General features: G+C 48.9%; 1 protein-coding gene across 1 annotated transcript in view; it reads left to right on the top strand.

Annotated features, from left to right (window-relative positions):
* Nucleotides 1-14830, top strand: part of MAML1 (mastermind like transcriptional coactivator 1) — a 43147-nt gene extending 28317 nt beyond the window's left edge. Inside the window, exons 2-5 of the mRNA XM_047082918.1 lie at nucleotides 2293-3705; nucleotides 6565-6804; nucleotides 8713-8809; nucleotides 11349-14830. Of these exons, the coding sequence (XP_046938874.1) occupies nucleotides 2293-3705; nucleotides 6565-6804; nucleotides 8713-8809; nucleotides 11349-12328 (2730 nt within the window). The 3' untranslated portion in view covers nucleotides 12329-14830. The remainder of the gene's footprint in view (nucleotides 1-2292; nucleotides 3706-6564; nucleotides 6805-8712; nucleotides 8810-11348) is intronic.
* The last annotated feature ends 12449 nt before the right edge of the window (nucleotides 14831-27279 follow it).

Raw genomic sequence — 27279 nt, 5'->3', positions numbered from 1 at the left:
ATGATTTTCCAAAAAGAAAATAATAGAATAAAAATGCAAAAAAAATCAACAACTCATTTTGATTTCCTTGTGACCGATTAAATGGTTATGAATTTACCTTCCCCAAAGGAAACTTTTCAGATCTTAGAAACTTTTCAGATCTTATAGAGAGACAAAGGGTCCATTGTAAGAGCCTGGTTCCCTTCCCCCCTTCCACCCCTAGGTGGCAGTAGGAAGCAGAAGAACTGGCATGAAAGTAAAGCAGACGTCCTGTTGTCGGGTCCTAAGATCATGTTTTACTTACACCTCTGCCCTACAGTTCCATTTATTTATTATTTCTTAGTTTTTCTGAGCTAACTTGTGTACCCAGATACGGATTTATTAATCTTTTTTTAAATTTATTTACTTTTGAGAGAGAGAGAGAGAGACAGAGAAAGTGCAAGCAGGGGAGGAACAGAGAGAGGGAGACACAGAATCTGAAGCAGGCTCCAGACTCTGAGCTGTCAGCACAGAGCTCGATGTGGAGCTCGAACCCAAAGAACCATGAGATCATGACCTGAGCCAGAGTTGGATGCTTAACTGACTGAACCACCCGGGCGCCCCCAGATACGGATTTAGAGAAATATGGACTCAGCCAGGATATATAGAACACTGTGCAGTCAGCTTTAACAGTAAAGAAACAGGAAAGTCTTGGAAGTGGGGATTCAAAAGGAATGGGAGCATTGGAATTGGGGCTCTGGATTGAGAAAGTAACTCTCCCTGTTTTCTTGCTCACTGTGCATTTGTATCTAGGATGTAGTTTGCTGCTGTGAGCTGGTGGTGCCCAGGGAGTTGCCTTGGGCAGGACCCTCTGGTCAGAGCGCTCACGCACTCAGGCTCCAAGGCCTTCTGTGGTGGGTCAGTGCAGCCCTTCTCTGTAGCCAGAGGACAACAGCACAGAGCGCTGCATGCCATGGATCCTCTGAAACCTATTTAAAGATAATAACGAAAGCTATTATTTGGAACTTTGCAGATAGCACAGTGTAGGTGCTTAGGGTCAGTGGGAGGGAAGGAGGGATGGAATAGGGGCTGGCAGATGGTGAAGGACAAAAACATAACAGAAGTAAACATAGGAAAGGAGCAGCACTGTGTTTAGAGGCTTGGTGTAGTAGGCACCTCTGGTAACAGAAGAGTCAGAGTCATGTCCTAACAGTTGAAAACAAGGCTGGGGAAATAGTAGAAAGATACCATGTTCTTTCTCCCCACTCACATTATTATGTTCTCTTCATGAAACTCCTGCTCCTGAACTCTCATCTCAGGGTGCTTTTTGCCCTGTTGCTTGTATGGGACATTTGTCTTATTCCGTAGCCATGTCTTTATACGTATGTCCCATGTTCTAGAAGACTGGAAGCCCACGAAGACCATGGTAACCACCTCGTTTGTCTTGATATCCACACAACATTTGTCCCTGGCACAAGGTAGACCATTAATAGGATTTACTGAACAAATTTAGTTGAGGGGAATGGTATCAGGGGTGGGGGAGGCAAGAATAACAGTGCAAGACAGACTGGCTGTGTTCAAAGGAATAGTCTTGGTAAGAAGTGGTGGGCTTTGTGGGAGCTGGTGACGGGGCATGGGGGATTGGAAGATGCTTAGGGTTGGCAGGGAGGTGAGTGGGGATGTAAGGGAGCAGCCCTGCATGGGGAGAAGGGGTAGAGGCAGGCAACGGCTCCTTGAAAGGCAGGGTGAGGTGTGAAAAGTGGCCCGTGCAACACCCCCCACCAAGGCCTGAGAAAGAGCCTGTAAAGTAGCCATGGCTCCTTCAGCTTAAAGCAATAGGAGTTTTATTGGTTCCTCTAAGTGAAAAGTCCATGGGCATGGGTGGTCTCACATGCAACTAGATCTAGAACTTAGGTGTGATGCCCTCAGGCACATACAGGTATCTTCTGTTCTTTCTCATTGACTCCAGTCTTGGGTACACCCTCAGACTAGGTGGCTGTGGGCAGCATCAGGCTTGTATACTTCAAAAAGAGAGGGCTGCAGAAGTCCAGGGACTGGTGTACTGACTGAAGCTAGGCTGTTTTCCTGGAGCTGAGCCAGTCGTCCTGACTCAGACAAAGCCATGGGACCTAGGAGGAGGAGAGGCAGACCCAGAGGGGAAGCGGGGCTGTGTTCCCAGGAGCGGGGGGTGTAAATTGGATGAGAGAATCAACAGGAGCACACTACAGGGACCTGGGCCCCAGATTTAAGTCACCATTCAAAGTGGCGGCGGAGGTGGGGGGGGCCCTCACCCATGGCATTGTGTATTGAGTCACTCTTGTCCATGTTTTGCAGCATCTTCATGACACAGTGAAGAGAAATCTTGATAGCACCACCCCCCCTCAGAATGGCGAGCAACAGAATGGCTACGGAGACCTCTTTCCTGGACACAAGAAGACCCGCCGAGAGGCCCCTCTGGGAGTAGCTGTCGCTTCCAATGGCTTGCCTCCAGCCTCTCCCCTGGGGCAGCCTGACAAGCCTGGCGCAGAGGCCCTGCAGGCCAGTGGGAAGCACTCACTGGGGCTTGACTCCATCAGTAAGAAGTGTCTGGCAGACTCCAGCCTCCACTTGAATGGAGGCAGCAACCCTGGTGAGCCGTTTCCTCTGAGCCTGAATAAAGAACTGAAGCAGGAGCCCGTCGATGACCTGCCTTGCATGATCACGGGGGCCGGAGGCTCCATATCTCAAAGCAACCTCATGCCTGACCTCAACCTTAACGAGCAAGAGTGGAAGGAGCTCATCGAGGAGCTGAACAGGTCAGTGCCCGATGAAGACATGAAGGATCTGTTTAATGAGGACTTTGAAGAAAAGAAGGACCCAGAGTGTTCTGGTTCTGCCACGCAGACCCCCTTGGCACAGGACATTAATATTAAGACAGAATTCTCCCCAGCAGCCTTTGAACAAGAACAGTTAGGCTCTCCACAAGTGAGGGCAGGGTCTGCAGGACAGACCTTTATGGGGCCTTCAGCCGGCCCTGTGAGCACAGATTCACCCAGCCTCGGGGGCGCTCAGCCTCTATTCCACACCTCTGGTCAGCCCGGGGCAGACAATCCCAGTCCCAACCTGATGCCAGCATCAGCCCAGGCCCAGAATGCACAAAGAGCCCTCTCCAGTGTGGTGTTGCCCAGCCAGGGCCCAGGAGGGGCCTCAGAGCTATCCTCTGCTCACCAGCTCCAGCAGATCGCTGCGAAGCAGAAGCGGGAGCAGATGCTCCAGAACCCGCAGCAGGCCACCCCTGCACCGGCCCCAGGGCAGATGTCCACGTGGCAGCAGACAGGCCCCTCCCACAGCCCCTTAAACGTCCCTTATCCCATGGAGAAGCCCGCCAGCCCTCCTGGCTACAAGCAAGACTTCACCAACTCCAAACTGCTCATGATGCCCAGTGTGAACAAGAGCTCCCCTCGGCCCGGAGGCCCCTACCTCCAGCCCAGCCATGTGAACCTGCTGAGTCACCAGCCGCCAAGTAACTTGAATCAGAATGCCGTGACTAACCAAGGGTCGGTGCTGGACTATGGCAACACCAAACCCCTTTCTCATTACAAAGCAGACTGTGGGCAAGGTGGCCCTGCGTCCAGCCAGAGCAAGACAGCCCTCATGGCTTATCTTCCCCAGCAGCTGCCTCATCTGAGCAACGAGCAGAATTCCTTGTTTCTGATGAAACCAAAGCCAGGAAATATGCCCTTCCGATCACTGGTTCCCCCTAGCCAGGTGAGCACGTGGCTTCCCTCACTGTCACTCTGCATCCCTGTGGTCACTAGGTCTCCGGTGGTTGGGACAAAGAGGGTGGGAGGGAGCAGCCACGGTCATCCTTCGGGTCTCTGGAGAGTGAAAGTCAGGCAAACCAGGGTTGATTCTGAATAAATGAAAATCGGGTAAAATTCCCTAGTATAACTTGGTTTCAAATTTCCATACATTTGACACTGTACTTTGTCTAGTGTCTCTTGCATGCCACACAACTTAAAGTAAGTCATTTATGGCTGTATTTTGCAGATAAAGATCACGATCACATTTAATGTGCTCCTTAGAGGCTTTGCCTTTTTTTTTTTTTTTTTTTTTTTAGTTTGTTTATTTGAGAGTGAGCAGGGGAGGGGCAGAGAGAGAGACAGGGAGAGAGAGAATCCCATGCAGGCTCTGTGCCATCAGCACAGAGCCCGATGTGGGGCTCAATCCCACAACTGTGAGTCATGACCTGAACCGATCTCAAGAGTCTGACACTCAGCTGACTGAGCCACCCAGGCACCCCTGTTGTTTTTTTTTAAACCACTTTTCAGATTTCTGTGTTCAAAGTACCTTAAGATTTAGTAAGGTGAGAGAGAGCTGTTCCCCAGCACATCTAAACTGCATCTATTTAGTCGTGACGCTCAAGCCTAGCAGAGTCACATAGCTCTGTAGGGTGGAGAATGATCAAGTACCAGTTTTATCATGGTCGTTATTTGCATTTCTACTCCTGTTCAAGTATGTTCTAAAATGTCTCTTCCCTGGCAACTTTCCCCTGGCTAGGAGTCATTCCTTGACTTCCTCCAAGATAGAGTAGAGCACAGTTGCTTTCCTCACTCCACAGTATGTCCCAGACTGTCTTCCTCGTCTACATGTGTAGATTCCTTGATACTTGTTAACACTTGTGTGACAACAGTTGTGGCCCATGGCACGTGCCCTTTGTTTTGGTGTACTTCATCATCTCCTGGTTATAGGCAAGGCTGCAGTGAATACCCTTGTGGGTACCTTTCTGTATTTGTAAAATTTTAAAAATTAAAAAATCCAGTGCTGGTAATAATAATGAGGAAATTGATGCTCCTGTACTGGTGAGGGTGTGTAAATGGGCACAATGCTTGTGGGAAGTAATTTGGTGTCATATTCATATATATATATGAATTCATTATATATATATAATTTTTTTTTTCCCTTATAAGTAGGCTTCATGCCCAGCATTGAGCTCAACGCAGGGCTTGAGCTCTTGACCCTGAGATCACAACCTGAGCTGAGATCAAGAGTCAGATGCATCGGGTACCTGGGTGGCTCAGTTGGTTGAGCGTCCCGACTTTGGCTCAGGTCATGATCTCACGGTTCAGGAGTTCAAACCCCACATCGGACTCTGTGCTGACAGCATAGAGCCTGCTTCAGATCCTCTGTTCCCCCTCTCTTCTCTCTGTGCCTCCCCCGCTTGCTCTTGCTGTCTCTCTCTCAAAAACAAACAAAAAAAATGTTGGATGCTTAACTGAGACACCCACATGTCCCAGTATTTTTCATTAGCCATAAAAGTATTAATAAGCATTAACACATGATACCTCTGCAAGAAATCATCCCTTAAAAAAAAAATAGGAAAGTTATATAGAAGATACTCATTGCATCATTATTTCTTATAGCCAAAAACTGGGAAGCTGTTTAAGCATTTCTCAACAGTCAGCAGGAGAGTACATGTGTAAATGTTGATACTTACACTTATTTCAGCAAGTAAACTGCTACATAGCCACTAAAAGCATCCTTAAAAAAAATCAGGGGCACCTGTGTGACTCAGTTTAAGTGTCCAACTCTTGATCTCGGCTCAGGTCATGGTCTCACGGTTTGTGACACTGAGTCCCACACTGGGCTCCATGCAGACAATGTAGAGCCTGCTTGGGATTCTTTCTTTCTGTCTCTGCCTCTCTCTCTCTTTCTCTCTCAAAATAAATAAACTAAAAAAAAAAAAAAAATGGTGGTAACTGCCACTTCAGTAGCACTTAGGGCCTCACAAACCTTCTGGCCCATAACCTTCTGGTGCGTGGGGTGAGGATATTACCTCAGGAGCTGTCTGCTCTAAGGTTAGATTCTTGTAAAGATTAAATGTATAGACATACAAGGACTAGAAAGGAGCTCAAAAAGTTGAACTTGCTTAAATGATCTTTGCCTTTTACCTTTTTCCCATTTCGAGTTAAATTTTCCCCTTTTAAATTAAAAGTCATGACAGGATAATATTGTACATATAGCCTTTGACATGACTCTCACTTTTGGTCCATATAATTGAGAATATTTATTAAAGTTTTCATTGGCACTTAGTATTTTTTGAGTGTGAACATCTGACAAAAGCCAAGCAGTCTCTTCTCAGGAAAATGCCATACACAAATGGACACATGATACAATTTCAGGCAGTTCAGGGACCATCCCACCACTGGGGACCCAAGGTTTGTACACTTGGAACATGGCATCTCCTTCAATCATAGTCCCTCAGGGCATTCCTCCAGCAACCCATCTGTACTCACACTTTCCAGAAAGTGAGCATTTAGAGGCTCCATTTGCCTTCTGGAACTAAAGCATGCAAATATGAGCTTAAATGTAAAATCACACCTTTGCCGCTGGTGAACCGTAGGAGCCGCAGAGCTGACAGGCAGCTAGTGGCTGACTGTTCACCGCTGTGGCTGGATGCCCAGGTGTTAGCTCTTTTGGTCTCTGGCCTGGCCTGGAATGAAGCAGAGGCTTCAAGAGAGAACCTGGAGCCAGGCCCTCACCGGGCACAGCTCGTCTTCCCTGATTGGGGGCTCACAGACTTCACCATGTCTCCCTGACTTGAGGCCCTCTTACCTGTGTTGACAGGAGCAGAACCCGCCTGGCGTCCCTGTGCCAGCCCAGGCTGCCAGCGTGGGGAGCCAGCCACCAGCTGCGTCCGGGGCCAGCACTCACAGCAGCACCCCCTATCTCAGTAGCCAGCAGCAGGCAGCAGTAATGAAGCAGCACCAGTTGCTCTTGGACCAACAGAAACAGAGGGAGCAGCAACAGAAGCACCTGCAGCAACAGCAGTTCTTACAAAGGCAGCAGCAACTTCTGGCGGAACAGGTAAAGTGGGAGGTGGAAGGTGACCCCCCAGCACCCCCACTCTCCCCTGCCTCCCCAGTCACTGCCGCGGCTGCTAGCTCCATCGTGTGTGTGTGTGTGTGTGTGTGTGTGTGTGTGTGCGCGCGCGCTCAGCTTCAGCATGTTTCTGTGTGCACACAGGCGTGCTCCGCTCCGATGTGTGCATGTGCGCTCATTTGCATGTCGTTTGCCATCTTAAAGCCCTTTCCAGGAGTGTGGCATTTCTCAGACAATGGTGGCCTGTTTCAGAAGTAGCTTTAATGTCACTTGGTGATCAGTGAAGGCAAATCTCTAGCTAAAACTTTGTTAGGGACATTTTTCCACGTCCCTTGTCTACAACTGCCACAGCACCGAGCTCGCTGGTCTGCCAGTTCACCGTGGGTCCCAGCTTTGTTGTAAATACAGAGTTTGTCAGAAGCCAGAATACAACAGAGGGAAATGAAAATGTCCCTGAGGTCCTAGAGTTCTAGAATCAGGCCCGACAATCTCTTTCCAAGTCCTGCAGTTCACCCGCTTGGTCACCAAGGTTACAAGAGTTCTCAGGATTTTAAATTACATCTTCAAAGTCCTAACAGAAAAACCATCTACCCAGAAGATGAAGGTGATTGAGGATGACTTTGAAGCCCACATCACTGCCTCAGTTCTGCCACATGTATATATATTTGTATTTATTACATATATTTATTTATTTTTAAAGTTTATTTATTTTTGAGCAAGCAGAGGGGTAGCAGAGAGAGAATCCCAAGCTGACTCTGTACTGTCAGTGCAGAGCCCAATGCGAAGATCATGACCTGAGCCAAAGTCTGACGCTCAACCGACTGAGCCACCTAGGTGTTCCATTCTGCCATTTTTTTTTTAAACTTTTTTTTAACGTTTATTTATTTTTGGGACAGAGAGAGACAGAGCATGAACAGGGGAGGGGCAGAGAGAGAGGGAGACACAGAATCGGAAACAGGCTCCAGGCTCTGAGCCATCAGCCCAGAGCCTGACGCGGGGCTCGAACTCACGGACCGTGAGATCGTGACCTGGCTGAAGTCGGACGCTTAACCGACTGCGCCACCCAGGCGCCCCCCACTCTGCCATTTTTTAAGATAACAGCTTTATTGGGATATGGTTCGCGTGACATATAATCCACCCACTTAAAGTGTACAGTTCAGTGGTTTTTAGTATATCCACACAGGTATGCAACCATCACCACAGTGGACTTCGTCAGTTTTCACCCCCTAAAAAGAAACTGCCTGCCCGATAAAAGTCATCACCCATGTTGTGGCCTGTGGCAGCGTTCACCTCTGCTTTATGGCTGGATCATATTCTGTCGTTTGGAAAAGCTCCATTTGATTTATCCATTCATCAGTTGATAGACATTTGGTTTGTTTTCCGTGTTTATGGGCATAAGTTTTCAGTTCTCTTTAGTGTGTACGTACGGGTGGAATTGCCGGGGCATATGGTGGCTGTTATGTGTAACCTTGTAAGGACTTGCCAGACGGTTCTCCAGAGCAGCCATACCGTTTAACGTTCCCACAGTGGCGTGTGAGGGTGCCAGTTTCTCTGCATCTTTGCCGTACTTGTCTTTTTGATCCTGGCCATCCTTGTGGGTGTGAAGAGGTAGATCATCGTGGCTTTGATTTGCATTTCCCCATTCTGCCCTCCCCACATTTTTTTAAACTGATACGCCACTTTTTTTTTTTAATCATTGCTCCTTAGATCTGCCCCGTCCTTCTGTTTCCTACAATTTATTAAAAATCCCCCAAATGAAACCATGAGTGTTACCTTCACAGGAACCCATCTGTGAGAAACAAACCGTAGCAGTTTACTTTTCTCTGATGTAACTGTTGTTTCTGTTCCATGTGGGTCTTATTGTACTGTTCTGTTGTTCTTGGCATTTTCTAGGAGAAACAGCAGTTTCAGCGCCACCTCACGCGCCCACCTCCCCAGTACCAAGACCCAACCCAGAGCACCTTCCCACAGCAGGTTGGACAGTTCACAGGTGAGGGGATGTCTGAAGCGGCAGAGTCGGGCAGGGGAGGCAGGCACAGGACAGAGCAGGTGGTCCGTTCCAGTCGTGCTGGCTTCTTGCTGTCTGCCATGCTATATGCTGGGGGCTAAACAGACTTGCTTATGTAAACCTTGGTCTGCCTATGGAGCCTGGCTTTCTAGTTCCCTTGCAGGCTAGGAGGAGAGGGTCACAGAGGCAGACCACCTTGGTCAGTACTCTGGCTGCACGGTCTTTTGAAGCATAATCATTTCTAGCTGGAGGCTAGCTTATCAACAGGAAATGGGTTCTGTAATTCTTAAGAAGGTTCTTTGCTCCTGCCGTTATGTGCCTTCAAAAAAATGATGCTCTTATTTTCCAGATAAGGAGAGACTAAGTGCAGTTTGTGTGGCCTTTTGCTTCTGCTCTCTCTTCCTGTCCGCTCACTTCGGTGTCCCAGACGGCAGCATCAGCTGCCGACAGTTGACCACAGAGGGGCAGGAAACACTCTGAGGTCTTGGCTGATGCAGCTCAGATGTGCAAGGGAACCTGACTGCCCTTGCTCAGGCCTCACTCCAGAAACTCATAGATACGCCAGTTGACAGAAGCAGTAAAACCTGGTTGCACCTGCCTTTCTAGCTCTTCTTGGCCTATCTTCAAAACCTGTCCCTTTTTTGGTCAATGACTCTCACTCTAAAGTGTCCCAGGGAAAGCTGAGCACAGCTGTGCGCTCCTTAATTGTTTTTTTTAATGTTTACTTTTGAGTGAGAGAGAGAAATAGAGCATGAGTGGGGGAGGGGCAGAGAGAGAGAGAGAAACACAGAATCAAGCAGGCTCCCGGCTCTGAACTGTCAGCACAGAGCCTGACGCGGGGTTCAACCTCATGAACTGCGAGATCATGACCTGAGCCGAAGTCAGTCGGTTAACCGACTGAGCCACCTAGGCGCCCCATGGCTGTGTCCTGACTAGGAGCCTAGGTGGAGTTTTATGTGTGTGCTGACCAGACTGTGGAGCTGAAGTCTGCGGGCTTCTCAGGAGCCTGGGCCTCAGCCAGCCTTCCTGCCTTCATCGCATCTCACATGGTTCTGGGCTGTCAGCAGGAGCAAAGCAGACTGTTTCCACCCTCCTCTGTCCCTCAGCCTAGTTCTTAAGTGCTGGTAGAGAGAGGGAGAGGAGGAACAAAGAGCTCAGTCATGGCCAGCCCCTGAATAGTACACCCCCGACCCACAGAAACCCATTTGGTGAGTGTTGTCACTGTGCATCCGTTGCTTAAGACAGAGCCCCAGACAGCAGGTTCCCTGAGGACAGGACCTCTCTGTCCTGTTCCCGGCCGTCTCCCCCATGCAGTGCCCGCCACTGATCAGTCAGCATCTGCTGCTTTCAGTCCCTCCCTCAGCCCCCTTGTTGTTCGGTGGTGTCAAGAACAGGATCTCACACTCTCCCTCTTTCACTCCCATGGTGCCATAGCTGGTACACCCCTCCCCTGATTGATTTGAGCAGCCCCCACCCAGCCCCCAAACCACTGTTGCGGTCCACTTACCCTGGGACTTTGCAACTGTGTCCTCCACATGGCAGCCACAGCTCTTCTGAGTCTGGCCACGGCTATCTCTCCAGCCTTATCTCTAGCCAGTGGGATGCCCTCCCTGCACTCTGGCCATGGAGCTCCCCACACAGACCGCGTCTCGTAAATTTATGCCGTTGCACACACTCTCTTCTCTGTCTAGGATACTCTTTCTCCAAACGGTGAAATTGCTAAACTTCAACCCTTTTATTTATTTATTTATTTTAAATTTTTTTTTAATGTTTCTTTATTTCTGAGAGAGAGAGAGCATGCACGAGCGGAGGAGAAAGAGAGAGAGAGAGAGACAGAATCTGAAGCAGGTTCCAGGCTCTGAGCTGTCAGCACAGAGCCCAACACAGGGCACAGACTCACGAAACATGAGATCATGACCTGAGCCAGAGTCGGACCCTTAACCGACTGAGCGCCTCAGGTGCCCCAAGAGGAAGTTTCTTCAGCCCTTTTAAAAAAGCCAGTGTGTTTGTCACCATCTCTCTGAAGCCCTCCCCAAATCTTCCCAGGCATTGACCCTTCAGACCCCTGCACTCACATGGCCTGTTGCCCAGCTGTTGTTGTAACCCTGTTACACCACATGGAGCCTTTGCCTCCTGAAGGCAGACCCTGGGCTGGATCTGTCTGGGAGTCCCCAGGGCCGGCATGGACCTCCCACAGAGCAGAAATAGGGTGGGCTTTGGAAGGTTAAATCATCGAGTCTCCTGGCTTCTGCCGCCCTGGGGTGTTTGCCCCTTCCTCTGAGCCTGTCTTGAATTCCTCATTGCTCCAGACTGGCCTCCATTCCATCCTGTGGGAAACCTGCTTCCCTTTTGACTCCCAGGGCTGTCGTCTTTGAGATTCCATGGACGATAAGATGTCCAGTGTTCTGATTTTGCCTTTCATGCCAGAGAATAACGGCTGCATCTTGGGTCCTAAAGATGTCTCCGCAGCGGCATTCCAGGAAATGCCAGCTTGATTGACTGACTTTTTTCTGTCTTCCAGGGTCCTCTGCTGCTGTGCCTGGCATAAACAACTTGGGTGCATCAAACCCCGGCTGTTCTCGAGCGTTTCCTCAGGCCGGGAATTTGATGTCAATGGGTCCTGGACACACTTCGGTTTCCTCTCTCCCCTCAAACTCAGGCCAGCAGGACCGGGGTGTGGCTCAGTTCACTGGCTCCCAGAGCCTGCCACAGAGCAGTCTCTATGGCCTGGCCTCCGGCATAACCCAGATAGTTGGCCAGCCCCCACCACAGGCCACCAACGGACATGCCCACATTCCACGGCAGACTGGCGTGGGCCAGAGCACCTCGGTCTCCGCTGCCTATGGGCAGAACTCTCTGGGAAGCTCCGGCCTCCCCCAGCAGCACAATAAGGGTACCCTGAACTCTGGTTTAACAAAGCCACAGGTCCCAAGGGTGTCCGCTGCCATGGGAAGCCAGAACCCCTCGTGGCAGCATCAGGGAATGCCGAACTTGAGTGGCCAGACCCCAGGGAACAACACCGTGAGCCCTTTCACGGCAGCCTCCAGCTTCCACATGCAGCAGGCCCACCTGAAGATGTCCAGCCCGCAGTTCTCCCAGGCGATGCCCAGCAGGCCCATGGCCCCCATGAGCTCGGCAGCTGCGGCAGGGTCCATGCTGCCCCCTGTGAGTGCGCAGCAGAGGACCGGAGCCCCTGCCCCAGCACCTCCCCAGGGAGCCCCGCAGCAGGGCTTGCCGGGCCTGAGCCCGGCCGCACCCGAGCTAGGGGCCTTCAGCCAGAGCCCTGCGCCATCGATGAGCAGCCGGGCGGGACTACACTGCACTCAGGCCTATCCCGTGCGGACCGCGGGCCAGGAGCTGCCCTTCGCCTACAGCGGGCAGCCGGGTAGCAGTGGGCTGGCCAGCATGGCCGGAGATGCTGACCTGATCGACTCCCTGCTGAAGAACAGGACTTCGGAAGAGTGGATGAACGATCTGGATGACCTGTTAGGGCCTCAGTAACTGGAGGATTTGTGGTGGTCTCAAATGTTCACACAGCCTGTATTTTTATTCTCAGATTCAAGAAAGAGCAACTACATTGGACCAAAAGCCCGCGGCCTGGGGAGCTGGGTGGGTGGAGCCAGAGCCCCAGGGTGGAGGCCTGGCCTGGCCAGGCCAGGGTCTGCCAGGTGCACAGCTCCCAGCCAGCAGTTGTGGCCTGTCGGGCTGGCCCCAGCCCATCTGCTGGCTTTGTTGCCTGGTGTTGGGACAGCAGGATAGGGTTCTATGAGTGGTTTTCTATCCAAATGACCAAAAAACCAACAGTAAGAATGGTGAAACCCCACGATGGCAGGCTCATAAAAATCTCTGCCATTGTGTTGACTTAATCCAAGATTTCTCCTCTTTCCCCAGTGTTGGGGACAGGTTTTGTTGCAACTTTATATAGCAGAACTGTTTGCAATTTGTAGCATAGAAAAGATTAATTTTTTTTTTTAAGATTTTAAGACAGATTAGGATAGGTGGTGGTTTAAATTGATTTTAAGTGGCATTGGAAACCTAGGATTTCCTTTGGTTAAGAGCCCTTTTTATTCCTGCTCTTTGTCCGCTTTCAGGGGAAAGGGAGGGTCCCCGGGCAATCATTTCCGTCAGTACAGGCTGTGACTGCATGTGCCAAAAAGGAACAGGATGCCGCAAGATAGCAGAACTAGTGACACAGATGTGGTCACTCCAGCCGCGCTCCTCCTCCTCCCCCCAGAATGCTGTGCTTCCAGGACCCCAGGCCACCCCCAGGCTAAATGCCGAGATGGATTATTTGGGATTCCTGTGTCCCCTTTTGTTGTAAACCCTCCCCCTGTTCTGCAGTTTCTCTCAAAACTTGTATTTAATGCGTCAGGAAGGTGATCATTGCTGTGCACAGACGTCTTTCCTTCACCCCATCTGCAGTTCCCATGACCTCTCTGCCTCCCCTTCTCTCTCCAGCACAAATGGAAAACCTCTTTAAGGCCACAGGTTACTAGACTGGAGGGGAAAGTCATTACGATTCCTTAGGGAGCCCTAGCATTGTAGTAGTGGGGCTGGTGTCCCCTCCCCAGAAAGCAAAGGTTTGGGGGAAGAAGGGAAAGAGGTGTGCACTGTTGGGCAGGGAGGCCACAGGCCGAGCCGCAGGTGAGAACTCCACTCTGTTTCACCACTTCTGCCTCTCTCCCTCGTCAGATGACGTGCACTTTTTGAAGAGAATGACTTTATAACACTAATACATCCTTTCTAAAGACTGGAGTGGATTTCTCTTTGAAGGTCTGTGAATTAATGGACTTTGGCTAAGCTAAGAGTCCGCAGAACAGAGTATTCCCCATGGGCTGTTTCTGGAAACAAAGATGGAGAGAGCACTTTGGTTAGAACGAAAGCAAAATGGTAAGTGCAGGGCGAAACCCTTCTAAACAGAGTGTTGGAGAGAAAATAGGACACTGAAGAGAGTGGCTTCCATGTAGAGTGGTCCCTGGAGAAACCGCAACCCCATTTTTATTTCCCTGGAGTCTCAAAGTGGGTGATTCAAGGAGTGTCATATGTAAAGAGTTAAGCCAAGGAAGAGATCCACGTGGGCAGCCCGAGTGGCTTTGAGGGGATGAATGGTTGCACACACATGGGTAATTATTTTGCACCAGCAGTGCCTTTCATGGGGGTAGTTGGACCCTCAGATCCTCTTCTCTAATAGCCATTTGCCACCTTGGGTGGTGTCTGGGCCATTTCCCCTTTAAACGCCCTCCCTGCCTTCCTCGTACTGAATCTAGCTCTCAAAGAAGGGAACGAATCCTAAAGCCAGTGAAGACTCCACCCTCTGAGTGAGTTCCCCAATCTAAAGGGGAAGAGGGGGACTTCAGTGGGTTTTCAACCAAAAATAGCGGGCTGCAGGCTGGTGATGAGTCCTTGTTCCTCTCCTGCTCTCCCCCTGGCCGCTCACCTCTGTCCCCTCCCGGGGAGGGCTGCCCCTGCCTTAGCCCTCGGGCCGCCGGACAGACAGCAGGCTTCTCGCTGCAGTGTCGGAGCAATAAAATGTGATGCTTGGGGTTCCCCCCCCCCCCAGGGAGCTGCCCGTGGCTTTATTTATGAATCTGGTTTTTGGGTAGTCAAGGGGGGAGACTCCGCTTCAGTGCAAATCCCCTCTTCCAGGAGCCATGACTCACAAGAAAAGGGTGCTCGGACTTTGTTATACACATTTGCTTTGTGTAAATAAATGTTTACAATTTTATATTAAAGAGGAAATAAGCGTTAGAGTTTCTGACTGTATATTTTTTACTTTTATAGATTTTAAAACTATGATCCTTTATATATGTGTTTTGGGGGAGCTATGATAAGTTTTATGGCAAACAGTCGATATTGTTAACTTTCTATTGTCATCAAAGTACATAAAAATCCTGTTAATCCCCTTATCTTCCTACTGCCCTTAACTCTGGTATACACCAAAAAGAAATCTTTACTCTCCTTTTATCATTATAAAGTAATAAAAGTATTTTGCTAGTATGGAAACCGCCTGTGCATTTGGCTTCACGTGGCTGCACCCACAGTGTGGGAGGTAGGAAGTGGACCCGGACATGACTTCTTTGGTGGCTGATTTCCTTTGGCAATTTTCCCCTTTCCTTCGGTGGAGGGAGAAGGGACGTCTGTTTTGGTTTACCTCAGTGATGATGGGTAGGAGGGTAGGACTCGGGACCACCAGCCTCTCCCCTCTCTGGGACCCAGCCCTGCCCTTGTGTCTAATGGAGGGAGGTGGACCAGATAACTCAGGGATACTCTAGGTCCTTAGCAGTTTAAAGGTTTCACTCGAAACCCTTAGACTCACCCTCAGAGCAATTCTCCAGGTCCTGTTTAGTTGCCTTTTTTTTTTTTTTAATACTCATTTTTGAGAGAGAGTGTGACTGAGGGAGGGGCAGAGAGAACGGGGACAGAGGATCCGAAGCAGGCTTGGCACTGACAGCAGCGAGCCCAATGTGGGGCTCAAACTCAAACTCACCAACCATGAGATCATGACCTGAGCTGAAGTCGGACGCTCAACCGACCGAGCCAGCCAGTTACCCCTGGTTCCATACTCAGTTTCTCTATAATGGGGGGCAGAGCCCAACCACTGCTGTCATCTTCGAGGTCAAGAGCTGCAGATATTCCCATCGCTGTGTCATGTTACTCTCAGAGCTGGAGGATCAAGGGGGTCCTTGATTCTGAGTAGTAAAAAAAAAAAAAAAAATCAAAATCTCTGTTAGTTCTATCTCCCCCCAAACCCAATGCCATTTCTTCTTGTTGATACTTGGCTGTGCAGTAAGACACTTTTCTTAAGTTCTGTGTGTTAGAGTGGACATATTTCTATATTTGTGACAGCCAAATATGCCCACCAGCCAAGTATGTTCCACAAAGGGACCCAGAGGACCTCCATCTACCAAAAAGAAAGAGGCACCACATTGTTGAGAAGCTGGGTGGCCATTCCTCTGGGGCCCAAACTGACAGAAGATGTTGTAACAGAACCGGGCTCCCTGATAGCAATGGGATCTAGAGGATCCCACAGCAATAGGACCAGGTGGTAGCTCGGGCCTTTCAGAGGCCAGGAGGGAGGACCAGACTCACAGAGAGCTAGGGAGCTATGAATGGGTCATGGTGTGTCCAGAGGCAAATGGCTGGGCAGCTGACAGGGGTTGGCTTCCTTTATACAACTGGAAGGACTCAAGGGATCGTTGGCCCAATGGCTGAGGGAAGCTGCCCCAAGACGAAGTCACAAAACATTACCCAGTTCCCAGACATGAGGCAATTCTCAGGCTCAGAACCCCTTGTCCAGAGGAGAGACCGGATCTCATGAGGGAGGCCTCTCCCACATCGCTGTGAGGAATGCAGTAATGGTTGTCCTGGTCCTTCCCAGAGGGGCCTCCAGCCATTTATTTACTCAGAGAACTGTACATACCCCAGGAAGAGGAATACCTGGCATTGCTTTAGGATTGCCCTTGAACACAGGTGCCTTTGATACCTGAGGAAGTCAAGTGTTATCAGGACTCTGGTTAGGTTAGGGGAGTAAAAGTGGGTACACAGTAAATGGAGTCCTGGCCCCAGGCCCAGCTCACAGTGGGATGGCTGGGTTCACAGCTCTGCCTGGTCATTTCCCTGGCCTTGATCTTCAATCAGAGTGGACACCCTTGCTTGTTGTAGAAACCTTCCATTGGTCAGGTGGAAACCTCCTGTGCCGGGAAAAGGGCTTTTGAATGGATTAGCTATGGTGGCGGGGGGGGAGGGGGTGCGCAGGGAGGGGAGGTACGGTGCTCTGCATGATGCCAGCAGCATGGCTCTGACTCACCGAGGCTGCTCTAGCTCTGTTACTGCTGAACGTCCAGCCTGTCAGCAACAGAGACCAATGCCAAGCCTCTGAGCCCATCTCTTGAGACTAGCCACTTACTTGGTAGTATGTTAGTCCCTCCCATGCTGGAAAGGGTGGTGATTCATCTTTATTTTTTTGTTCTTTTCTGGCTTTTCGTTTCAATATAATTTTACATTTGTGAAAAGAGAACAAAGATCTCAAAAACACGCCAAGTTGTATCAGACACAAAAGACCACGTATCATAGGAATATAGGAATGAATCCCTTTATGTGAAATGTCCAGAAAAGGCAAACCAGCAAAGACAGAAACAGATCAGAGGTGGCCTGGGGCTGGGACTTACTGGGGTGATGAAATTGCTCTAAAACCAGATCATGGTGATGCTCTGCACAACTGAGCAAATATACCAGAAGTTGAATTGTACATTTAAAATGGGTGAATTTTATAGCATGTAAATTATATACCTCAACAAAGTTGCTTTTTACAATAGTACAAAGAATGCTTAATACGGTTCACCCAGCTTCCTCATATGTTCATCTTTTACAACAGTATGATTTTTTTTCTTTTTTCTTTTTTTTTAAGTCGGCTTCATGTCCAGCACAGACCCCAACATGGGACCTGAACTTACAACCCCTGAGATCAAGACCTGGGTTGAGATCAAGAGTCATATGCTTAACCAACCAAGCCACCCGGCACCCCAACAACAGTATAATTATTAAAAACAGGAAATTAGGGTACCTGGGTGGCTCAGTTGGTTAAGCATCCGACTTTGGCTCAGGTCATGATCTCGCAGTTCATGGGTTTGAGCCTTGCATCAGGTTCTGTGCTGACAGCACAGAGCCCACTTTGAATCTTCTCTCTCTCTCTCTCTCTCTCTCTCTCTCTCTCTTTGCCCCTCCCCTGCTCATGCTCTCTCTCTCAAAAATAAACATTAAAAAAATAGGAAATTAACACCAAAACAGAGACTGTTAACTAATCAACAGATCTTATTCATTACAGTTGTCCTGTAATGATGCCCTTTTTCTGGTCCATGATCCCATCCAGGATCACACTGCATTGAGTTGTCAGGCCTCCTCATTCTCCTAATCTGGGTCAGTCCCTCAGTCTTTGTCCTTTGTGTCCTTGGCACCAGCCATTTGCACATCCTGGAATGGACACAGAGTCCAGGTGTGGCTCTCTGGCTGTCCTGCCAGTGAGGGTTCAGAGTGCTTGACCTTCCAGTACAGAATACATCCTGTCACCTTGGATTGGATCAAGTGCCTCTCCACAGCAACGACATGTGGATGCATGGCAGCAGGATCCAATGTGCTGTATCTCCCTCTGGACACCCAGAATTTGCTGACCTGAAGAGCAATGGAAAGACTGTTGAAAGGTACAGGTCAGAGGGCACCTGGGTGGCTCAGTGGGTTAAGCGTTCAACTTCTGCTCAGGTCATGATCTCACAGTTCATGGGTTCGAGCCCCACTTCGAGCTCTGTGCTGACAGCTCAGAGCCTGGAACCTGCTTCCGATTCTGTGTCTCCCTCTCTCTCTGCCCCTCCCCTGCTCATGCTCTCTCTCTCTCTCTCTCTCTCTCAAAAATAAACACAACAAAAGGTACACGTAAGGAACCAGATTAGTGATAAGACTTTCCAAGGAAAGGATGACATCCTCTTCCCTCTACCCTTCCTCTAGGAAGGGGTATACACCCCAGATCAGTGACTGGGACATGGGGCTGCAGCTCCAATAGGTAGGAGATGGGAGGGGGAGGGGCAACCCAAGAGTGGAAGTAGAGGTGGCCTAGAGGTGGCCCTGCTTGTTGTCACTCCAGAGACCCATTGGGAGAGCTTGTGCTTTCTGTCCTGAAACTTTAGGCTGTGTGCATCCAGAAACCCTGGCTCCCAAAGGGAGAACATACCCACCAGAAGACACAGGAGTCCCATTAGGCTTTAAGTTACAGCTGCCTCCTGGGTCCTTTGAGCTCAGAGGAAGAGGCCAGGGTCCTGGCAAGAGGAGTTGACCTTGACCATTAAGGGAGGAGGGTGAGGTTCCACACTGGGGAGGCAGAGTGCATTCCACCCCGCTGACCCCATGCTGTGTCTCTTGGTATGATTTTGGTGATGAGTGGACAGGTGCGGCCACCATGCATTGATAGTGCTGGGTGACCAGGGGCTCAGACCCTTCCAGGTATATGGGTCTGGGTAGGTCTTGGTGACCCCTCCAGGTAAGCTGAAGTGCTAGCTGAGGGTGAGGGCAATCTAGACTGGGTGGTAGAAGACGGAGGTGATGAAGCCTGAAACCAGCTGTTGTGTGTTCCACCAGCCTTTTTTTCTTAAGTTTATTTATTTTGAGAGAGAGAGAGAGAGAGGAGGGGAGGGGTAGAGAGAGAGAGAGAGAGAGAGGGAAAGAGGAGAGAGAATCCCAATCAGGTTCCGAGATATCAGTGCAGAGCCCAACATGGGGCTTGAACCCACGAACCATGAGATCATAACCTGAGCTGAGATGAAGAGTCCCATGCTCAACCCACTGAGCCACCCAGGCGCCCCGCCCACTAACCTTAAATTTCCCCAGGAAACGAATCCTGAGTACTGTATAAAGAGAGCCCAAAGGGACGCCTGGGTGATGCAGGTCATGAGCTCAGGGTTGGTGAGTCCCAGCCTCGCACTGGGTTCGCTGCTGAGGGCGTGGAACCCGCTTGGGATCCTCTGTCCCCCTCTCTTTGCCCCTCCCCCGCTCGCACTCAATCTTGAAAATAAACATTTAAAATAAAAAAAATAAAGAGGACGAGTGGTGCAAGGTGCGGACTCTAGGTGTCGCTGTGGCGCGCCCCCAGTGCTGCGGGCGGAGGCCAGAGGGATTCTCCCTGGGACTGGCCTTGAATAGGGAGCTTCGCAGCTCCACCTGACGTACCCTACGCAGGGCCGCCCGCTCTCAATGCCTGGTCGCTTTGGGGGTGCCGAGGCCCGACCTGCCTCCCCAGTTCGGGGCCACCCAGTGGGCCGGCCCGGCTGCAGGGCCCCCTTGGCAGCCGGGCCGCAGCCACATCACAGCTCAGCTGGCCGCCCTGCCCTGCTTTCTACCCGGACTTCTCCCACAAGCCATGCACGTTCCGGGGCCCAATCCCCAAATCCTGTTTCTGAGCAACTCGCTCAATGGAAACAGGAGGCTTTGCGTTTAAGTGTTTTGTTGGGAAGGTAAGTTTATCAGCGTTTCAGAGACTTCTTTCTGGTCCCCAAAATGGTCCCTTGAAGGCCCGCCCTCCTCTCTCTTGGAAGAGCGTGAGGGAATGAAAACGGCTGTTTCCCGCCACTGTGGTCTACCACGATTCATGGGGCTTCTGGAAATGAGCAATTTCAGTGTTGCGGGGTTTTTTCTTCTGATTTTAAGCTATTTTAAGATTGTTCGGTAGAGGGGGAGGGGCGCCTGGGTGGCTCGGTTGAGCACCGGACTCCGGCTCAGGTCCTGATCTCCCTGTTTCCAGGTTCCAGCCCCGGGTGGGGCTCTGTGCTGACAGCTCACAGCCTGGAGCCTGTAAATAAACATTAAAAAAAAAAAAAAAAAAGATTGTCAGGATGAGGGGTGCTGGCTGGCTCAATCGGCAGAGCATGCAACTCTCAATCTTGGGGTCCTGAGTTCAGGTCCCACTTTGGGTGTAGAGATTACTTTAAAAGTAAGTAAATAAAGAAAAATAAAATCATCAGGTAGAGAATTTCAGTGAATCTTGGCTATGATATTTAAATTCGTATCCATGTAATATTGATACTGGCCAGAGAACCTGTTCCGAACTCAGGTTCTGCTCGATGCTTGAAAATCAATATCCCAGAGACAAATTATGGCGGGAAAGGAAAGGGTTTATTCAGGAAGCCAGCAGCCCAAAGAAAGCTGGAGGGTTTTTAAACTTTTTTTTTTTTAATGTTTTATTCATTTTTGAAAGACAGCAAGTAGGGGAGGGACAGAGAAAGGGACAGAGGATCTGAAGCGGGCTTTGCATTGACATCAGTGAGCCCAACGTGGGACCTGGACTCTTGAGCCCTGAGATCATGACCTGAGCCGAAGTGGGAGGCTCAACTGACTGAGCCACCCCGGGAGGCCCCATGCTGAAGGGTTTGAAAGGGGAAAACCTGGGAAAAGGGAGTGGGGCTCTGTGCAGGAGAAGCAGGTGCCCAGGCCACGTGACTCTGAACAGACTCACTGGCATCAGTGACAGGTGTTTTTCAAATATAGTCAGGCCTTATCTTCTGGGAAACTCTGGTCCTTTACTCAAGGCTAGTGGGCTGCAGATCTCAAGGAAAGTAAGTTCTGCTACAGACTAAGGGACTTATGTCACGAAGCAAGGTGTGAGTTCTTTCTCTCTCTGTCTCAAAATAAATAAATAAACTTAAAAAAAATAAATTCTTATTTTACTCAATGGGTTATAATTCCTTGTTACTATGTATTTTGATGTCCATACTGTCCAGGTTTGGCCGGTGGGTATCCCTTCAAACTGGCTCCTGTGTCCTTTGGACATGCCTCCATCTGCCTTTGAGCATTTCCTTCTTTTCTTTTTAAGTTTATTTATCTATTTTGGGAGGGAGAGGGGGAGGGAGAGAGAGAGTGGGAGAAGGGGAGAGAGAGAATGAAACAAGGAGAATCACAAACAGGCTCCACACCATCAGCTTGGAGCCTGCATGAACTGTGAGGTCATGACCTGAGCCGAAATCAAGTTCAACCAACTGAGCCACCCAGGAGCCCTGAGAACTTATTTTTAATTTAAGAATTTATGGGGGCGCCTGGGTGGCGCAGTCGGTTAAGCGTCCGACTTCAGCCAGGTCACGATCTCGCGGTCCGGGAGTTCGAGCCCCGCATCAGGCTCTGGGCTGATGGCTCAGAGCCTGGAGACTGTTTCCGATTCTGTGTCTCCCTCTCTCTCTGCCCCTCCCCCGTTCATGCTCTGTCTCTCTCTGTCCCAAAAATAAAAAAAAATAAAAAAAAAACCTTGAAAAAAAAAAAAAAAAAAAAAGAATTTATGAATTCACGATGATTCAAGTAAGTAAATAAGTGGAGAAGGGGAAGCTCTTTTTCACTACTAAATGTAAAAAGAACGATGGAATTAGAGAATCATTTGGCGACCATCACAATAAGTGATTCAGGTAAGAGCCACTAATGGTTGTTGTAAAATCAGTTGGTGGACGTTTGAGGAGTAAGGGAATTTTTTTTATAGAACCTCAAAGTATGACCCAGAAAGATAAGTTTCAATGGGAAAAAGAGTTATTTTTGTCAAACATCAACAAAGCCAGACTTTAGGTAAGGGAAGTAAAAACATAGTGGGAACTCCAGCAGAGTCAGGGACGTGAAACATTACAAGAAGCAGGTAAGAGGGTTGGTCACTGTCATTGTCAAAATGATGCACTTCTTTTTTATTATTATTTTAGGGAGACAGAGAGAGAGAGAGAGCGCGAGAGAGCCCGAGCAGGGGAGGGGCAGAGAAAGAGGGAAAAAGAGAATCAGGTCAGGACCCCATCTTCTGGCTGGAATGAATGGTGAATTCTTTTGTCAGCCTTTATCTTTTCCAGACTGGCACTCAAAAGGGCTGAGTCATTTCAGTGGCTTAGGCTGCTGGAAGCCACGGCAGAATGTGGGCAGAGTCCCTTAGTGCAAAGCAAGGGGTTTGAATGGAGTCAGTGTGCTGAGAGTTCTTACAGATCTATCTCACTTTACAGTAGAGAAACCAACAGACACCATGTTAACAGTACGGCTAAAACATCTCCAGGAACAAGGCTCAGTAGGCAGAGCATGCAATTCTTGATCTTGGGGTTGTAAGTTCAAGCCCCATGTTGGGTGTAGAGACTACTTAAAATCTCTGAAAGAAAAAACCATCTCCAGGAACAGAACAGACTGATATCACGTACCTCCTGACAGTGCATCAAGAAAAACACAGGGGCGGGGCGCCTGGGTGGCGCAGTCGGTTAAGCGTCCGACTTCAGCCAGGTCACGATCTCGCGGTCCGTGAGTTCGAGCCCCGCGTCAGGCTCTGGGCTGATGGCTCAGAGCCTGGAGCCTGTTTCCGATTCTGTGTCTCCCTCTCTCTCTGCCCCTCCCCCGTTCATGCTCTGTCTCTCTCTGTCCCAAAAATAAATAAACGTTGAAAAAAAAATTTTTTTAAAAAGAAAAACACAGGGCCATTCCCCTGCCCCTCCTGCTCAAAGCACATGATCGATTATAATCAGCTGAAATGTCAGATAAAATCAAATCAGTGGACTTCTGCAAAATAACTGGCCTGTGCTCATGAAAGACAAAGATCTGTGAACTGAAGAACTCTTCCAGGCTAAAGGAGACTGAATGCCCTTGACAGTGAACACAACACAGAATCCTGGAGTTTCTTTCACCATAAGGACAGGTAATATCTGGTTAAAGTCTGTTGATTCAGTTATGGTATTGTCTTTTTTTAAACTGATATATACTTGACATATAACATGATATTAGTTTCTGGTGTACAGCATAATGATTTGATATTTATGTATATTGATAATGGTATCCTCTCTTTTTTTTTTAAGTTTATTTATTTTGAGAGAGAAGAGAGAGCAAGTGGGGGAGGAGCAGAAAGAGAGGGAGAGAAAATCCCAAGCAGGCTCTGCATAGCTTGACGTGGGACTTGAGATCATGATGTGAGCCGAAATCAAGAGTTGGTTGCTTAAACGACTGAACCACCCAGGCTTGCTGGTATTGTCTTTTTTTTTTTAATTGAGGTATAATTGATATATAATATGATATTAGTTTCACGTATACAGCATAATGATTCAATATTTGTATATATTGATAACAGTATTGTCTTTTTTAAGTTTATTTATTTATTTTGAAGAGAAGAGAGCACAAGTGGGGCAGGAGCAGAGAGAGAGAGAGAGAAAGAGAAAGAGAATACCAAGCAAGTTCCACACCATCAGTGCAGAGCCCAACTCAAGGCTTGATCTCATGAACCTGGAGATCATGACCTGAGTCAAAATCAAGAGTCAGTCACTTAACCAACTGAGCCACCCAGGGTCCCTGGTATTGTATTGTATTGTATTGTATTGTATTGTATTGTATGTATGTATTTATTTTAATATTTATTTATTTTTGAGAGAGAGAGAGAGACAGAGTGTGAGTGGGTGAGGAGCAGAGAGAGAGGGAGACATAGAATTTGAAGCAGGTTCCAGGCTCTGAGCTGTCAGCACAGAGCCCGATGCAGGGCTTGAACCCAAAGAACCATGAGATCATGACCTGAGCTGAAGTCAGACACTTAACCGACTGAGCCACCCAGAAGCCTTCTATTTTTTTTTTTTTTTTTAGAGAAAGAGAATGTCTTTTTTTTAATTGAGATATAATTGACATATAACATGATATTAGTTTCAGGTGTACAGCATAATGATTCAATATTTGTATATATTGATAATGGTATTGTCTTAATGTTAATTTCCTGATTATGCTAATTGTACTGTAGCTATATGAGAATGTTTATGCACATGGAAGTATTGAAGAGCAAAGGGGCATCTTGTCTGCAAATTACTCTGTGTGTGTGTGTGTGTGTGTGTGTGTGTGTGTGTGTTAAGAGAGAGAAAGGGAGAGAAAAGACACAGATAAATCAAATACAATAAAATGAGAGAAACCTAAGTGAAGAGTATACCACAACGCTTTATATTCTTTCAAATTTTCTGAAATTATGTTTAAAAGCATTTTGGGGGAAAAATGCAACCCCAGCCTGACACCATAAGCAAACCAACCCCCAGTGGATTAGAGACCTGAGTATACAAGACGAAGGTAACAGTGAAACATGGATAAACTTCTTACAGTAAAATTAAGAGCTTCTGTGGGGTGCCTGGGTGGCTCAGTCAGATGAGTGACTCTTGGTTTCGGTTCAGGTCATGATCTCCTGGTTCGTGAGTTCGAGCCCTACATTGGGCTCTGTGCTGTCAAGGTGGAGCCCACTTCCAATCCTCTGTCCCACCCTCTCTCTGTACTTCATCCGCTCATGCTCTTTCTCTCTCAAAAATAAATAAACATTAAAAAATAAATTAAGAGCTTCTGTGCATTGGAAGCCACTGTAAGGACCCTCTGGTCAAAGGGAGCCCCTCTCTGGGCCAGTTTTGGCCAGTGGCTGAGGGAGAGGTTCTGGGAGGGGGCCGAGGTGGTGGTGATGCAGACACTGACGTGTGCCCTATACCCCCACTCAGCCAATACCAAGCATCCCTTCCCTTGTGTGATGGTCCTCTGTTGTGACTTTTTGGGTGCCCTAGAACCACAGTCCCATAGACCAGTGACAGGTGGCTCTGGCCACATACTCACTTGGTGCCCCAGTGTGCCATGGTCCCATGGTCAAGTTTTGCTTCGTTTTTGGAATGATGTACATTTCCTGGTGGGGAAGGCATAGCCCTGCTCTGGGACCCGAGGGCTGTGCACCATGACTCTTACTGGGGCTTGCCAGAAACACATGACATCTCTTTCTCTATCACAGATACTTCCAGCTCGAGGGGATCTGCTGGACCTGGTGGGCCAAGCAGGGGGGTGCTCACCCTGCAACCTGGCCCTGCTGCAAAGGCCTTTCCTTGCCCTTGGTCTTTTTCACAGCTGGCAGCCTTCTACGTCATCTGATAAATGTGTCACAGTAGGGTCCCTGAGTGTGGAATATGCCACATCCCCAACTCAGAGACCTACCAAGTCTTGTGTTCCTTTTTTCATGCAAACTGCAATAACCTGTATTTACTTCTCTTTTTTAACTTTTTTTTTAATGTTTTATTTATTTTTAAGAGAAATAGAGAGAGAGAGAACACGATCAGGGGAGGGGCAGAGAGAGAGGGGGGACAGAGGATCCAAAGCATGCTCCACACTGACAGCAGAGAGCCCGACATGGGGCTCGAGGTCACGAACCATGAGATCATGACCTGAGCTGAAATCGGACACTCAACCAACTGAGCCACGCAGGTACCCCTGTATTTACTTCTGAGGGGATTTCCAATAGGCCACTGACTAGCAGCCTCATTGAGGTGACGAGTCCCTGGCCTTTCAGAGTGTGTGTCTCACCAAGGCCACTGATGTACTCAGCATTTCCTGTTCCACAGGTCAATCACACGACGTCATCCATATGATGGACCAATGTGATCTTGGGGGAATGCCCAGAGCATTAAGGTTCCTCCGAACTGTATTATGACAGAGAGTGGGACAATTAAAATGGTCCTGGGGTTGGGGTGCCTGGGTGGCTCAGTGGATGAGCGTCTGACTTCGGCTCAGGTCATGATCTCATAATTTGTGAGTTTGAGCCCCGCATCACGCTCTGTACTGACAGCTCAGAGCCTGGAGCCTGTTATGGATTCTGTGTCTTCCTCTCTCTGACCCTCCCCTGCTTGTGCTCACTCTCTCTCTCAAAATTAAACATTAAAAAAAATAAAATGTAATAAAATAGTCCCAGGGCAAGCCTAAACGCGTAATGCTGTCCATCCCGTGTGAATCCAAACTGCTTCCAATCCTCTTTCCATTTTTTAAAATTTATTTAAAATTTATTTATTTTTTATTTTTTAAAGGATTAATTTTCTTTTTTTAAATTTTTAAATGTTTTTTAATTTATTTTTGAGAGAGACAGACAGAGTGCAAGTGGGGTAGGGACGGAGAGAGAGGGAGACACAGAATCCGAAGCAGGCTCCAGGCTCCGAGCGGTCAGCACAGAGCCTGACATGGGGCTCGAACTCACGAACCGCGAGATCATGACCTGAGCTGAAGTCAGAGGCTTAACCGACTGAGCCCCCCAGGTGCTCCCATCCAATCCTCTTTTCAGATGAGAATGGAAATGATCACATCCAGTGGCTCTGCATCATCTCCTGTGTAACGTGCTCAACTATTCCACATCTGGCCGCTGCAGTGAGGGCTGCGACCAGGCTGGGTGCCTGTCATCTGCCAGGACTCATGTGCTCTTTGTAGGGGCCAGACTGGTGAATATAACCTGGGGGTGGTGGTGATAGGAACCACCACCCTCCAACCTTTAAGGCTTTCGGTGTGGCACTAATCTCTGTCTTTCCTCCCAGAGGCAGTATTATTCTGTAACATACTCTCTTGGTGAGTGGGTAACAGTTTCAGGAGATTCTGCTTGGCTTTTCCTACTCCAATACCTCTTACTCTATGGGCCAAGGAGCCAATGTGTGAATCTGTCTGTATCAGAGGGTCCCCAAGACCAGCCCAGGTCCCGTGATGTGCTGGCAGCACCCCCAGGACTCAGCAACAGTGGGGCTCATAGTACAGCTCCTGGCGCTCAGTCGTAAGCCATGCTGGATTACAGCCAATGGATACAGATCAAAGTCAGCAAAGGGGAGAAGGCACACAGTGTGAGGACCAGGGAAACCAGGCACAAGCTTCCAAGAGCCCCTGTCATTGGAGCCACATGCTTAATTCCTCCAGCAGTAAGATGTGAGGACATGAAATGTGGCCAACCAGGGAAGCTCATTAGAGACTCAGCACCCCAGGTTGTTTTTTTTTTTTTTTAATGTATATTTATTTTTGAAAGAGAGAGCATGAGCAGGGGAGGTAGAGACAGAGAGGGGGACAGAGGATCCAAAGCAGGCTCTGTGCCGACAGCAGTGAGCCTGATGTGGGGCTCAAACTCACAAACCGTGAGATCATGACCTGAACCAAAGTTGGACATTCAACTG

This window comes from Lynx rufus, unplaced genomic scaffold (assembly GCF_022079265.1).
Source record: "Lynx rufus isolate CCGP_SWC_20201006 ecotype Redwood Valley unplaced genomic scaffold, mLynRuf1.p SCAF_1, whole genome shotgun sequence".
Classification (NCBI taxonomy): Eukaryota; Metazoa; Chordata; class Mammalia; order Carnivora; family Felidae; genus Lynx; species Lynx rufus.
This window is presented reverse-complemented; position numbering and strand designations above follow the sequence as displayed.